A 12,258-nucleotide genomic window follows, 5' to 3' on the forward strand; every position below is an offset into this window, starting at 1 on the left:
CTGTGAAGTGGAATTACACAGAGATTAATCAGAAGTGTACACTAATTTTAAGCACCCAAGTTGAGATGCCTATGGGCTGATTCTTCAGAGTACTTTATATAGACTTCATATGTTCAAATCCCTGTGTATTTTTAAAAAGTAATTTGTGATCACACACCACTAAAGAGTAGCATCTAATTAAGTGTACCCGGCAACGCAGAGCAGAGTCTATTCTATATTATTGTGCTTATCACCATAGTCTGAGCACCTTCCAGTAGTCCATTAAATAACATGACTACTATCTGTCAGATGTGTGTTCTCTCACCCGCTTCCCAAGGAGAAAATGTGTGCAATGGGGTATCTTATTTAAAAAAAGGTATTTTTTAAAACAATACACACACAGAGCTATATCTTTATGTTAAAGAAGGTACGGTAAAGAAATGGGACTTCCACTTAGAGCAAAAGATGGTGAGGTTTGTGATGGTCTCTACTGTCTGTGGGAGTTCATTCCACACCCTCATGCACAGACAAGCTTTACCCTTATTGGAGCGAGTTCCATTGTTCCAGGGGAGCAAAGTCATTGATTGCAGTCTTCATCCTGGGGGTTTAGTTGATCTTTTAGATATCTTCAATGCCTTCCATCACCTGGCCCCAGGATAAGGACTGAGATCTTGAACTTGATTTGATATTCTATGGGAAGCCAATTTAGGGGGCAGAAGCAAGGTTTGATGTGTTTGCAGTAGCCTGCGTTACTGAGATGTGCTGTAGCATTCTGTACCATTTGGTGTTTCCTAAGGACCAAAGCTTCATGCCTAGGTATATCACATTTCGGTAGCCCAGCCAAGGGGTGATGAAGGCATGAATTACTGAGGCTAACTCATTGTTCATCAGAATGGGATGGAATCTCCTAATCAACCAGAGATGGTAGAAAGCATTGCTCATGGATGGTGCTGTGCAAAAGCTTGGTGTCAGTGAGGAATCCAGGAGCACTCCTAAGTTACAGACTAAATTTTCCAATTGTGGGTGTGTCCCTGCAATCAGTGAGGACTGTATCATGGCTTCAATTTCTTCAAAATGCTTTCTTCTGCCCACCAACATCAACTCTCTCTTGCTTGGGTTCAGCTTCAACCAGATGGTCACCATCCACCAGACCATCTTGGTGATAATAGTGTGATGGATGTGGTGAAGGATAGGTAGAGCTGAAGGTCATATGTGTATTGTTGTCACTTGAGTCCTTGTCATCTAACCAGTTCTGCATGTATATGTTGAATAGGACAGAGGAGAGAATTGATAACTGTGGTACTCCTCAAGTGAGAGGTCTAGTAGTGGAGGTGCAGTTTCCAATCACTAATCATTGGGTGCATTCCTCCAGGAAAGACTAAAACCATTTTAGGTCACGGTAGGATAGGAAGTGAAGAATACTATATATCTATCAGACAAGAGCCACGAGAATGATGAAAGGATTGGAAAATATGCCTTAAAATGACAGACTCATGGAGCTCAATTTATTATTTATACTGATCACAGTTTTAAGTATCTACATGGGTAACACAAAATGGTAATCGGTTCTTCAGTCTAGCAGAAAATGTATAATAAGATCCAATGGCTGGAAGTAAAAGCAATACAAATTCAGACCAGAAAAAAGGTGTACATTTTTAACAATGAGGGTTATTAACCACTGGAACAACTTACCACGAACTGTGGTGGATTCTCCATCACTGACAATTTTTGAATCAAGATTTCTTAAAAGATATGTTCTAATTCAAATAAGAATTAATTCAGGGAAGTCCCATGGGCTGTATTATCCTAGAGGTCAGACCAGATGATCCCTTCTAGCCTTTTAATTTATTAATCTATTTACTCAAACTACAGGGAAAATGTAGTTTTAATACTGTTCTTTTGCAGCAGTGCAAACACTGTATGTGTTTCACTGTTTGTAATCTGCACTGAATTTGTTGCAATAAATTAAGAAAAAGGAATTTAATAAAACGTTGCACTTATATAGCACTTTTCAGCCCACAGTGGTGTGTCAGTAAATATTACCATTATTTTACAAATGGGGAAAAGCAGGGGTCAAATTGAAAATAAAAGGTAGTGGTACTCTTCCAAGCTCTGCCCACAAATCAATCCCTGCCCACAAAATAAACTCCACACACTTGAAACAGAAAAATGAGTTGTGGATGTAGATTGTGGAGATATTTAAAACATGATCATGCTTGGCTGGCTCCCTTGGGTTGCCTGAGCTTGTTTCCTTCTTGGGAAAAAGATAAATGGTGGAACTCTCCCAAGTTCCATCCACTCACAACACTTAAAATGAGATATCGCTCATGCACTCCCTTGTTGCATGGTTTGATCAGTAGTGAAATTGTTAAATTAGTTGATGTTTAAATAATCATTGCTGGGAATCTGAGTTAACACCTCAGTTGACACCTCTGAGTTAACACCACTGAGGATCAACTCATACTCCTTAGACTTATTGTTTCATGTTCTCCCAAACTCAAACAGAAGTTGCTGCATCAGATACATTCAATTCACATTCTAAAGGTTTCTGCGCAACATTGAAGGCTAGAGATTTACTTTTTTAAAAACAAAAGCTTCTATTCTAGAGCACAAGGTTGCAACTTGGGAGAGTAACACATTATTATTGCACACCTTCAAATCTGAACACTGGGGAAAACTGTAAATGAAAGTTAACTGACTGGCTGGCTTAAGACCACATAGCAAGTGGTGGGACAGGGCAGAACAGAACACAGAACTCCTGAATCCCACCCCTCCATTCTGCTTACAAGATTACAATATTTATATTTTCATGCTTAAACCCATGTTAAAAGTTGCATGCTTATATTTTAATTCAAAATATTCCTAACTTTATCTTGCAAATATGAGAATATATGCATTTTTAAAAGAATGTAAAATTTCAGATTCAAAATCAATTAATTGTGATTGTGAGTGTATTTTATGAATTAAAAAAAACATACTTGAGCTTTCTTAAAACTCAGACATGTTGGGTCATTTTTCACATAAGTAAAGTGTTCAGAATCTAATAGCAGGAACTACTTAGATTCATAAAGGAGAGCTTTATTTGTTACAGCTGTTCTTTTATGATACCTGAACCCAGACATAATTATATCTGCCTGTTACGTCAGGGAAATTTAATTTTAGCAATGTGAAAAACTGCATCGTCTTGGAATTCATTCTTATGAATGGTGATGATGCTGAGTCACTTCCTTTAATAATTTAGGCAATTATAATTATAACTTAATTTCTTATGATTTTTCCTAAATATTTATCTACCCCAAAAGAAGGGAGATGGAGGTGCACAAAGATAGGTTGTGTTGGTTCTCGTATCATATTAAATGTACTACAAATCAAAATAAATAAAAAAAACAATTTATGTTAGTTACATTAAATGTGACCTACAAAGGTTTTTGCTTGTTTGTTTTGCAATTGGACTCATGCTTTATGTTTTCAAAAAAAAGCCTGAAAGTTGTATGGATTTTTTTCCTGACTATTTTTTAAACCCTGAAATATTGAGAATGTCAATGCACTGAGGCCAGGAAATGCATATGTGAATGCATAAACTGTAACTCTATCCCTTTATGCATATGTATTACAATTTATGTGATCACATACTCCTTTTTAAACAACACACAATGTATCATACATATTTCTATAATATTAGGGCACGATTCAGAAAAGCATTTAAGCATATTAGGAAAGTACTTTGCTGAATCAGGCCTTGGATACGCAGGTGTAGCAGTTTTTAGTATGGTGTTCTACTTTGTATATGCAAGACAGAGTTCATGGACTCTATTTCTACATACTTAAAGAACAAACATGCTACAAATGAATTATAACAGATTTAATAAGAAGCATTATGTAAGTACTTACAATTAGAACATTAACTCTTTCAATAACTACATTATTATTATTTCACAAATAAATCAATGAAAATATATTAAATATAGTTAAATACTGTGAATCAGCAAACATACATATATTTCTATGTCAGTTTACAGCAGAATTCAAGGTCCTTGTACTTGTGAAGTTAGAAATATATTCATAATTTTCAAAGTAGTGTGGAAAAGAAAGTTCCAAAAAAATTCTGACATGAATGGAAAGAAACATTTTCTTTAAAACAATCCTAAACTAAGTCCAATACTTGGTGAAAGTAATATTTTAACTTTGTTGATCAAGGATAGGCCATATGAGAAATACTCTCTAAAGCCCCAATTCTGCCAAAACTAACTTTATGCCTTGAGAGCAGTCCCATTAATTTCTCACAATGTGTAATTCTCTATAGGGTTAGAGCATGAATGTATAGTATACATGGGTGGGCATAAGTTAAAATGCATGAAAACACAGAAATGCCAATACATCATAAAACATACTGGACAAGTATGATAATTAAACTAGTATATTTTAAACTTGAAACTGAGCAGAACAGAGAAAGTTATTTTGGAACATTAGCAACACTTCATCTTCATGCGACAGATATGATATTCCACTCAACACATAAGTGATTCTGCACTTACCTTTGAAACAATTCTCTTTGGGTCCTGTGAAGTCCTGCCAGCCAGCTACTAATAACTGAGATGCCCCAGAATGCAGCTACCACAACAGTAACTCGGCTGGAGCAACGCAGCCCATCGGTTTGGACATATACTGTAAATATGCAAAAATATTACACAGTTTTGAAAAAACAGCATTTTACGGCTTGGGATACAAATAATAAAATAACTCTCAGAACAGCATGTTGCTTGGTCTCAGGTGCAGCTTCAGATACCCAACTAACATCATTTAGGTCATCGACGTTAACTATTTCATTGCCGATCGGCGGTCACGGCCGGGGAAAGGAGAGCTCGTTCAGTGACAAGGTGCACAAGCTCCGGCGAGCGCGAAGGGGCGGCGCTGGGGACGGCACCGGCACGCACTGACCCCACCCTGAGCGGGGAGACCCCTGGGCCAGGCTGGAGCGGAGGAGTCCGGAGGCGCAGCTGAGCTCCCCGCAGCAGCAGGGGCGCGGTCCGCCCGGGCAGGGGGCGTCAGGTCGGCAGGCTGCTGCGCCCGCAGGGGCCGCTTGCCCAGCTCCCCGCGCGGGCGAGACGCGTGTGCACCGGCCGCTGCTGGGGGACGCGCTCACGTCGCTCCGGGAGCTCCAGCGCCGCCTTCGCCCGGCCCGGCTACACGCAAGCTGTGAGCGCGCGGCACGCAGGGGGCGGAGCCCGGCTCGGGGAGCCGCTCTACATTTCCCCTTACTTAGCACGCGCGTGGCCGAGCTCCTCCTCCTCCTCCTCCCCCCGTATCTCGGCGCAGCGGCCGCGCTCTTCTCGCGAGAGTTTAACAGAGCGCGCGCCCGGAGACATCCGGGTTCCGCTCCCCGCCGCCCCGCACTGTTTGGCCCGGCCGGAGCCCGGAGGGAAGATGGCGGTGGAGTCGCGGGTTACGCAGGAGGAGATTAAGAAGGAGCCGGAGAAGCCCATCGACAGGGAGAAGGTATCGCGGGGCAGGTCCGCCCGGGAGCGCTGGGGGGGGGGCGGCGCCGGCTGCTCGGCCTCCCGGGGGCCGCGCCTGGGGCTGGCGCTGACGGCCTGTGTTTCCCCCTTGCAGACGTGCCCGCTGCTGCTGAGGGTCTTCACCACCAACAACGGGCGGCACCACCGCATGGACGAGTTCTCCCGCGGCAACGTGCCCTCCAGCGAGCTGCAGATCTACACCTGGTGAGCGCGCCCCGCCGGGCGGCCCTGCCCGGGGACCCGCCGCGCTGCCGGGCCCCGGCGCTGCGAGGGCTGCTGGGCTGTAGCTGCCGTATAGACCAGGGGCGGGCGGGCGAGCGAGCGAGCTTTTTGGCCTGAGGGCCGCATCGGGTTTTGGAAATTGTATGGAGGGCCGGTTGGGGCAGGCTGTGCCCCCCACACAGCCAGGCCTGGCCCGGCCCGGCCCTTACCCGCCCCCCCATCCCGCGCGCTTCTCGCCCCCTGACGCCCACCCCCGGGACTCTTGCCCCATCCAGCGGCCCCCCCCCCATCCCTCGGGACCCCTGCCACGTCCACCTCCCACCCCGCTCCCTGTCCCCTGACTGCCCCCGGAACCTCCACCCTTGACTTATCTCCCCGCCTCACCCCCCCTTTCCTGACTGACCCCCTGTTCCCTGCCCTGATCCTTATCCACACCCCTGGCCCGCCCCCTAACTCCCCTGCCCTCTATCCAATCCCCGCTCCCTGCCCCCTTACCGCGCTGCCTGGAGCACCGGTGGCGCCGCAGCCCTGCCTCTGCGCAGCACAGAGCACCGGGTCAGGCCGGGCTCTGCCCAGAGCTTGCAGCCCCGCCGCACAGTGAGCTGAGGCTACGGGGACAGCGGGTGAGGGGCCGGGGGCTAGCCTCCCGGCCCAGGAGCTCAGGGGCTGGGCAGGAGGGTCCCACAGGCCGGATGTGGCCCGCGGGCCGTAGTTTGCCCACCTCTGGTATAGAGCCTGCCACCTGGCCTGTGCGTTGTTATCACCGCTGGTGAGCTGCTGGGCTCCAGCACGCCCTTGATCCAAAACTCCATACAATCTGCCATGCCTTAATCTTCCATAGATGTTAAGCAGCCTTTTAAGTGCCTTTTTCCTTAGGTTTCTATCAGGGCCTTGCACTATAGTTGTAGGAGTGTATATTTTTATTAAAAACAACCGTTCGCTGTAATAGCTAAACTTAGAAAGAAGAAGGCTACTATTGTCCTGCTATGATACTATATCGTTTGTAGCCATGGGACTCTCATGTAGACTGGGAATCTCATTCCTAAGATTGGAACAAAGCATTTCATATGTAACTTAACTAATTATAGGTCATTACTAGAGATTCTGTATTTGATGTGTCAACTGACTGCCTCGGATTTCAAAGATCTATATGTTGGAATACTCTTCATTAATTTGGTGTAAATACACAATACAAAAGACTTCTTACTTCAACACCCTTGTACACTTGAAATTCTTTATTCCAAAGTAGGCCTAAACATTACTTTGTCTTGAAAACTGGTTGTTTTGGCTCCCTGTAGTAACTAAGGCCATGTCTACACTAGCACTTACGTTGGCAAAACTTTTGTTGCTGAGGTGTGTGGAAAAACACACACCCCTGAGTGACATATGTTTTGCCGTCATATTTGCTCATGTGCACAGTGCTATGTTGGTGGCAGACACTCTGCTGCTGACATAGTTACCGCTCATTGAGCTGCTTTTATTATGTCCACAGGTGAGCTCTCTCCCGTATGCATAGAGCAACTACACGAGCGATCTTACAGTGGCGCAGCTGTATTAGTACGTCTGTGCTGCTGTAAGCTTGTACTGTAAATGTAGACGTGGCCTAAGTTCCATGTCTCTTGAAGACTACCAAAAAGGTTATCCCAAAATGTTGAGTATTGTATAGAAATTGTGTCAGTAATTTTTGTGCTGTGTTTTGCATACGTTTCATGTGCACAGTTTGCATGTGGCATTTCGTGTATTGTGGAGAAGGTGTACTCTGGTGGCAACCAGTGTTCTTTCTGAACTCTCTTTAGTCCCTTAAGTTTAGTTTGGAAAACTAGTCTGGCCCCAAAGTTGCCAGAGTTACTCTTCAAAAACATTATTTGTCGTCAACATTTGAAGAATGTCAAACTTAGTTAGGTGTAGCTGATGCTGACTGGGGAATGAACTTCGTCTAAAACTTCTTTCTCTCCAGGTATCTTGTTACTACTCCAAACTTCCCATGTAGCAAAATTTTCTTGAAACTTGTGCATCAATGACCTAGTTGAACAACCTATTCACAACAAAAGTTAGTTTAGAGGCCCAGTCCTGCTGTATTTATTTTAATGAGAATTATCAACCCAAACCTGGTCATTGATGTCTGGAAATGTTTGCCTTCAGCAGAAGTCAGATCAGGCTCTGTCAACACAATGCCCTCTATTGACTTGTTGGAGCTAGACTGAACAAACCCTCCCCCCTCCCCCCCCTTTTTTTTTTGATTGTGCATACCTATTAGCTCTTCTTTTTACCTCAGATAATTGAATCCTTTTGTTCTTGGAATCTTAGACTCAAGGTTTTAGTCCTGACTGTAAAGGTAGTTCTGTCTCCTGTCAGGATAGTAACCATGATCTAATTATAAGGCTGACTTTGACTTCCGCTATCGTGTGTATGTACATTAAAAAAGCTTTCAAATTACAATTTATTACTTTATATTAGAGGTCTCAACTGAGATCATGGCCTCTCTGCAGTAGACACCTTGCAACTACATAGTGACACTGGGTCCCTATTGTGAAGAATTTACAATCAAAATAGACTAGACAAAGGGTGGAGGGGAAACGGGTACAGTGAGGTGAAGTGACTTGCCCAACATCATAGTAGGTTAGTAGCTAAGCCAGGATTAGAACCCAAATCTGAGTCCCAGTCCAGTGCCTTATCGACTAGACCATTTTGCCTCAAGTGTTTAATTGGTGTCTTATGTCTTCAGATGTTTAGAGTAAGTCCTCACTGACCACAAAAAAACCATGCTCAGAATGTTTTAAATAACTGAATTTTTTAGGTTAAATACAGTAACTCCTCACTTAACATTGTAGTTATGTTCCTGAAAAACATGAAGTGAAATGATGTTAAGCGAATCCAATTTCCCTATAAGAATGAATGTTAATGGGGGGGGTTAGGTTCCAGGGGGATTTTTTTTTTTGCCGTACAGTACTGTACTATAGTTGGGAGGTTCCCCCACCTTACCCCACACAGGCACCGCCCACGGGCACTGGAGACAGTGAGGCAGGCAAGGAGGCTGAAGGTGCTGTAGGCTAGGAGAAGCATGTTGCGCAGCTGCAGCTTCCCCAACTCTGCAAGCACCAGGGGCAGGGGGGCTCAACTCTCGGCCCGCCCACTCCACCCCTTCCCCCAACCCCCACCCTTAACCCACCTCCTCTTCCCCCACCTTTACTCCCCACGCTGTGTCCTCGCTTCTCCCTCCTGCCTGTGGCAATCAGCTGGCTTGCGGCATTCAGGAGGCTGGGGAGGGAGGGGGAGCTTACGCGCTGAGTCCTCGCTCCTTCCCCCGCCTCCTGAATGCTGCAAGCCAGCTGATTGCTACGGGCAGGAGGAAGGGGAAGGCGCTGATCTGCGGGGTCTGTCGGCGAGCGGGAGGCGCTGTGTGGGGGGGCGTAGGGGAGCTAATGGGGGGCTGCCAGCTGTGGACGAAGCAGGCAGCCAAACAAAGTTATAGCGAAAGCATTTCACAACTTTAAATGGAGCATGTTCGGTAATTGAGCAGGGACATAAGATTGAAACAACATTAAGCGAGAGGACGTTAAGTGGGGAGCAACTATACTTTAAAAATGGATCCTCATTGAAGCTTGTGAAGTGACTAACATGAAATACATATTACATAGAAATACAGAAGTATATAAACATCTTACACTGCCCAAATGTGAACTATATTTTTCCTTGCTTTTACGTGCTGTTTTTGTAAGTGATAGTACATAGTTAACAAACATCACTTACCTTAAACAGGGTTTGACATTTTTATATATTTGACAACAATATGAATCATCCTGATGAGTTATAATGTCTTTCTCTTTTTAAATCTAGGATGGATGCAACTTTAAAAGAGCTGACCAGTTTAGTGAAAGAGGTCTACCCAGAAGCACGGAAGAAGGGCACGCACTTCAATTTTGCAATAGTTTTTACAGAACTCAAGAGACCCGGTTATAGGTAAATGACCTTTCTTCTCCAGATTCATAGAATATATCAGTCAGCAGAGCTGTAAACTGTTTTCATCAACACTTATTTAAAGTCTGATATCATCTGAAATCAAGTCCTAATAAAGAGAACACTCCATGGTGACTGCAATGCTTCTAAAGTTTCTGTTCACCTTTTCCCAAAACAATGAACATGTGTTTGCCCAATCTGCTGGTCACCTCATAGGCAACCAGCCAGGATATGTACCTGTAGCTTAGCGTAGCAATGGAAGGCTTGTTGTCTCAGGTGGTATGGAGAGTGACTACATCCTCTATCTAATAAATGCTTATGATTTAGGGCCCTACCAAATTCATGGTCAATTTCACAGTCATAGGATATTAAAAATAGTAAATTTCATGATTTCAGCAAATTTCATAGTGTTGTAATTGTAGGGGTCCTGACCCAAAAAGGAGTTGGGGGGGAGGGGGGCGGGAGGGAGGTTGCAAGGTTATTGTGCGTGGGGGTTTGCAATACTGCTACCCTTATTTCTGCGCTGCTGCTGGTGACGCTACCTTCATTGCTGGGCAGCTAAAGAGCAGCGGCTGCTGGCCGGGAGCCCAGCTCTGAAGGCAGAGCCACCGCCAGCAGCAGTGAAGAAGTAAGGATGGCATGGTATGGTATTGCCACCCTTACTTCTGCGCTGCTGCCTGCAGAGCTGGGCCCTGAGTCAGCAGCCGCCACTCTCCGGCTGCCCAGCTCTGAAGGCAGTGCAGAAGTAAGGGTGGCAATACCGTGAAACACCCCACCGCCCCCTCAGAAATAACTTTGCAACCCCCCTGCAACTCCCTTTTTCAGGACCCCCAATTTGAGAACCCTGGTCTCCCCTGTAAAATCTGTATAGTGCAGGGTAAAAGCACAGAAAGACCAGATTTCACAGGGGGAGACGAAATTTCATAGTTCGTGACATGGCCATGAATTTGGTAGGGGCCTACTTATGATCTTAAGACTGATATTTCTGTCGTAATGGTCCCCTGTCTACCAGTGATGTAGACGTTCACTCATCAGTGACCAGTTAAAGGGCAGTGAATGTGTCCTGCTATGTCATCTGCAGTGTTTTCTTTACTAGTTTTGTTCTCTTTAACTTGGCAGACAGTTTTTTCTGAGCTAAAATTTTTAATGCAAGTTTACATAATTGTTCTATCCTGAGTTGTATTGTTTCTCTAGTGAAGACAGCATGTTGCATGTGAGGGGGTGCCATCTTAGTATTCAACTAGTTAAAGACAGCGTGGGGGGGACGATACTAAAACCATTCACTAGAAGATTATATTTGGGCCTTAAATGAGTTTGCAGTTGAGAGAGATGGACTCTTTGCCTCTAATTATTTATTTGCATTTCACTTCCTCCCTGTAGGGTGAAGGAGATTGGCAGCACAATGTCAGGCAGAAAGGGCACAGATGATTCCATGACTCTGCAGTCTCAGAAGTTCCAGATTGGAGACTACTTGGATATAGCAATTACTCCTCCAAATCGTGCACCACCCCCATCAGGACGCATGAGACCATACTAAGTGACAAAGTGTCACTTTGTTTAAAACTGATCATGTATATTTCCCTTTGATAGTACTTGCTGCTTGAAACAGGCTCTTTTTTGTTTATTGCTAAGCAAGAACATCTGAGAACACACTTAAACCTTGGAAACATGGGTTACTTTTAAAACTTTATTTTACTTGTTTAGAAGAAAATATCTTTCAGCAGCTTCATAATCCTTTTCATAGTAGTTATGGTCTGAAAAGTAGAAATGTTCAGTGTTTCAAGGTCTCTAAAATATGAGCAGCATAACATAGAAGTGTTCTAGTTCTGTTAGAAGCTGTCATGTTTGGAACAAATATATTGCTATGTCATCCAAAATTTAGCGTCTGTTTTTAAAGATTAAACCAGGTCTGCGTAATAAGTGTTTAATTAAACTGTTAATGTCAGGAGTTGTTTCATCAAATTGTGGCCTCTAAAATGAGGGGTGAAGCTTTCCCTGAATGACCCTGTAACTGACTCCTTTGTGGGGTGAATGGAGTTAATGCGGTGTTCACTCTGTGCAAAGTCATTAGAAAATTGGGCTTTAAGTCTTTAAGATAATTTCATCTTTAGTGGTAAGTCTTTCCCAGCTGAGTGAGATTCAGGGAAGGGACTTGGTATCTTTTAAAGTTATGTAGCTGTTTTTCAGATTGTAGAAAAACTGGTAAAATTGGTTAGCTAGTTGATCTAAGATATAAATACATCTGTGACGGGTGTCGGTCGGTCTTTGTAGCAGGCCTCGGCCCCACCTCCCAGGCGTTGGGGAATTAGCGGGGAGGTGGGCCGGCCAGAGTCAATAGCGCGCCCCTCGGGCAGGGGAGCGCCGGCCGGAGTCAATAGCGCGCCCCTCGGGCAGGGGAGCGCCGGGGTAGGGGAACACAGGCCCACCCAACTCCACTGCGTTCCAGCCCAGGGCCCTGACAGTGGCGGGAGGCGAAGGTCCCGCCGCTGGGTCAGCGGGGCAATCCGCACCCGCTGACCAAACACACCCACCCCACGGTGTAGTTGGGCCCCGGGGCTACTTCCTACCCGGTCTCCCTCAGGCG

At 44.9% G+C, this 12,258-nt stretch overlaps 1 protein-coding gene across 1 annotated transcript; it reads left to right on the plus strand.

Moving 5' to 3' along the window:
• Nucleotides 1-1,459: 1,459 nt before the first annotated feature.
• SAP18 (Sin3A associated protein 18) lies at nucleotides 1,460-11,619 on the plus strand. The gene is made up of 4 exons (XM_037890972.2): nucleotides 1,460-5,475; nucleotides 5,590-5,699; nucleotides 9,555-9,677; nucleotides 11,055-11,619. Exons 1-4 carry the CDS (start codon nucleotides 5,404-5,406, stop codon nucleotides 11,209-11,211), a joined length of 462 nt encoding a protein of 153 aa, XP_037746900.1. The 5' UTR covers nucleotides 1,460-5,403; the 3' UTR covers nucleotides 11,212-11,619.
• The last annotated feature ends 639 nt before the right edge of the window (nucleotides 11,620-12,258 follow it).

The sequence above is a fragment of the Chelonia mydas genome, chromosome 1, assembly GCF_015237465.2.
Source record: "Chelonia mydas isolate rCheMyd1 chromosome 1, rCheMyd1.pri.v2, whole genome shotgun sequence".
In the NCBI taxonomy this organism is placed as follows: domain Eukaryota; kingdom Metazoa; phylum Chordata; order Testudines; family Cheloniidae; genus Chelonia; species Chelonia mydas.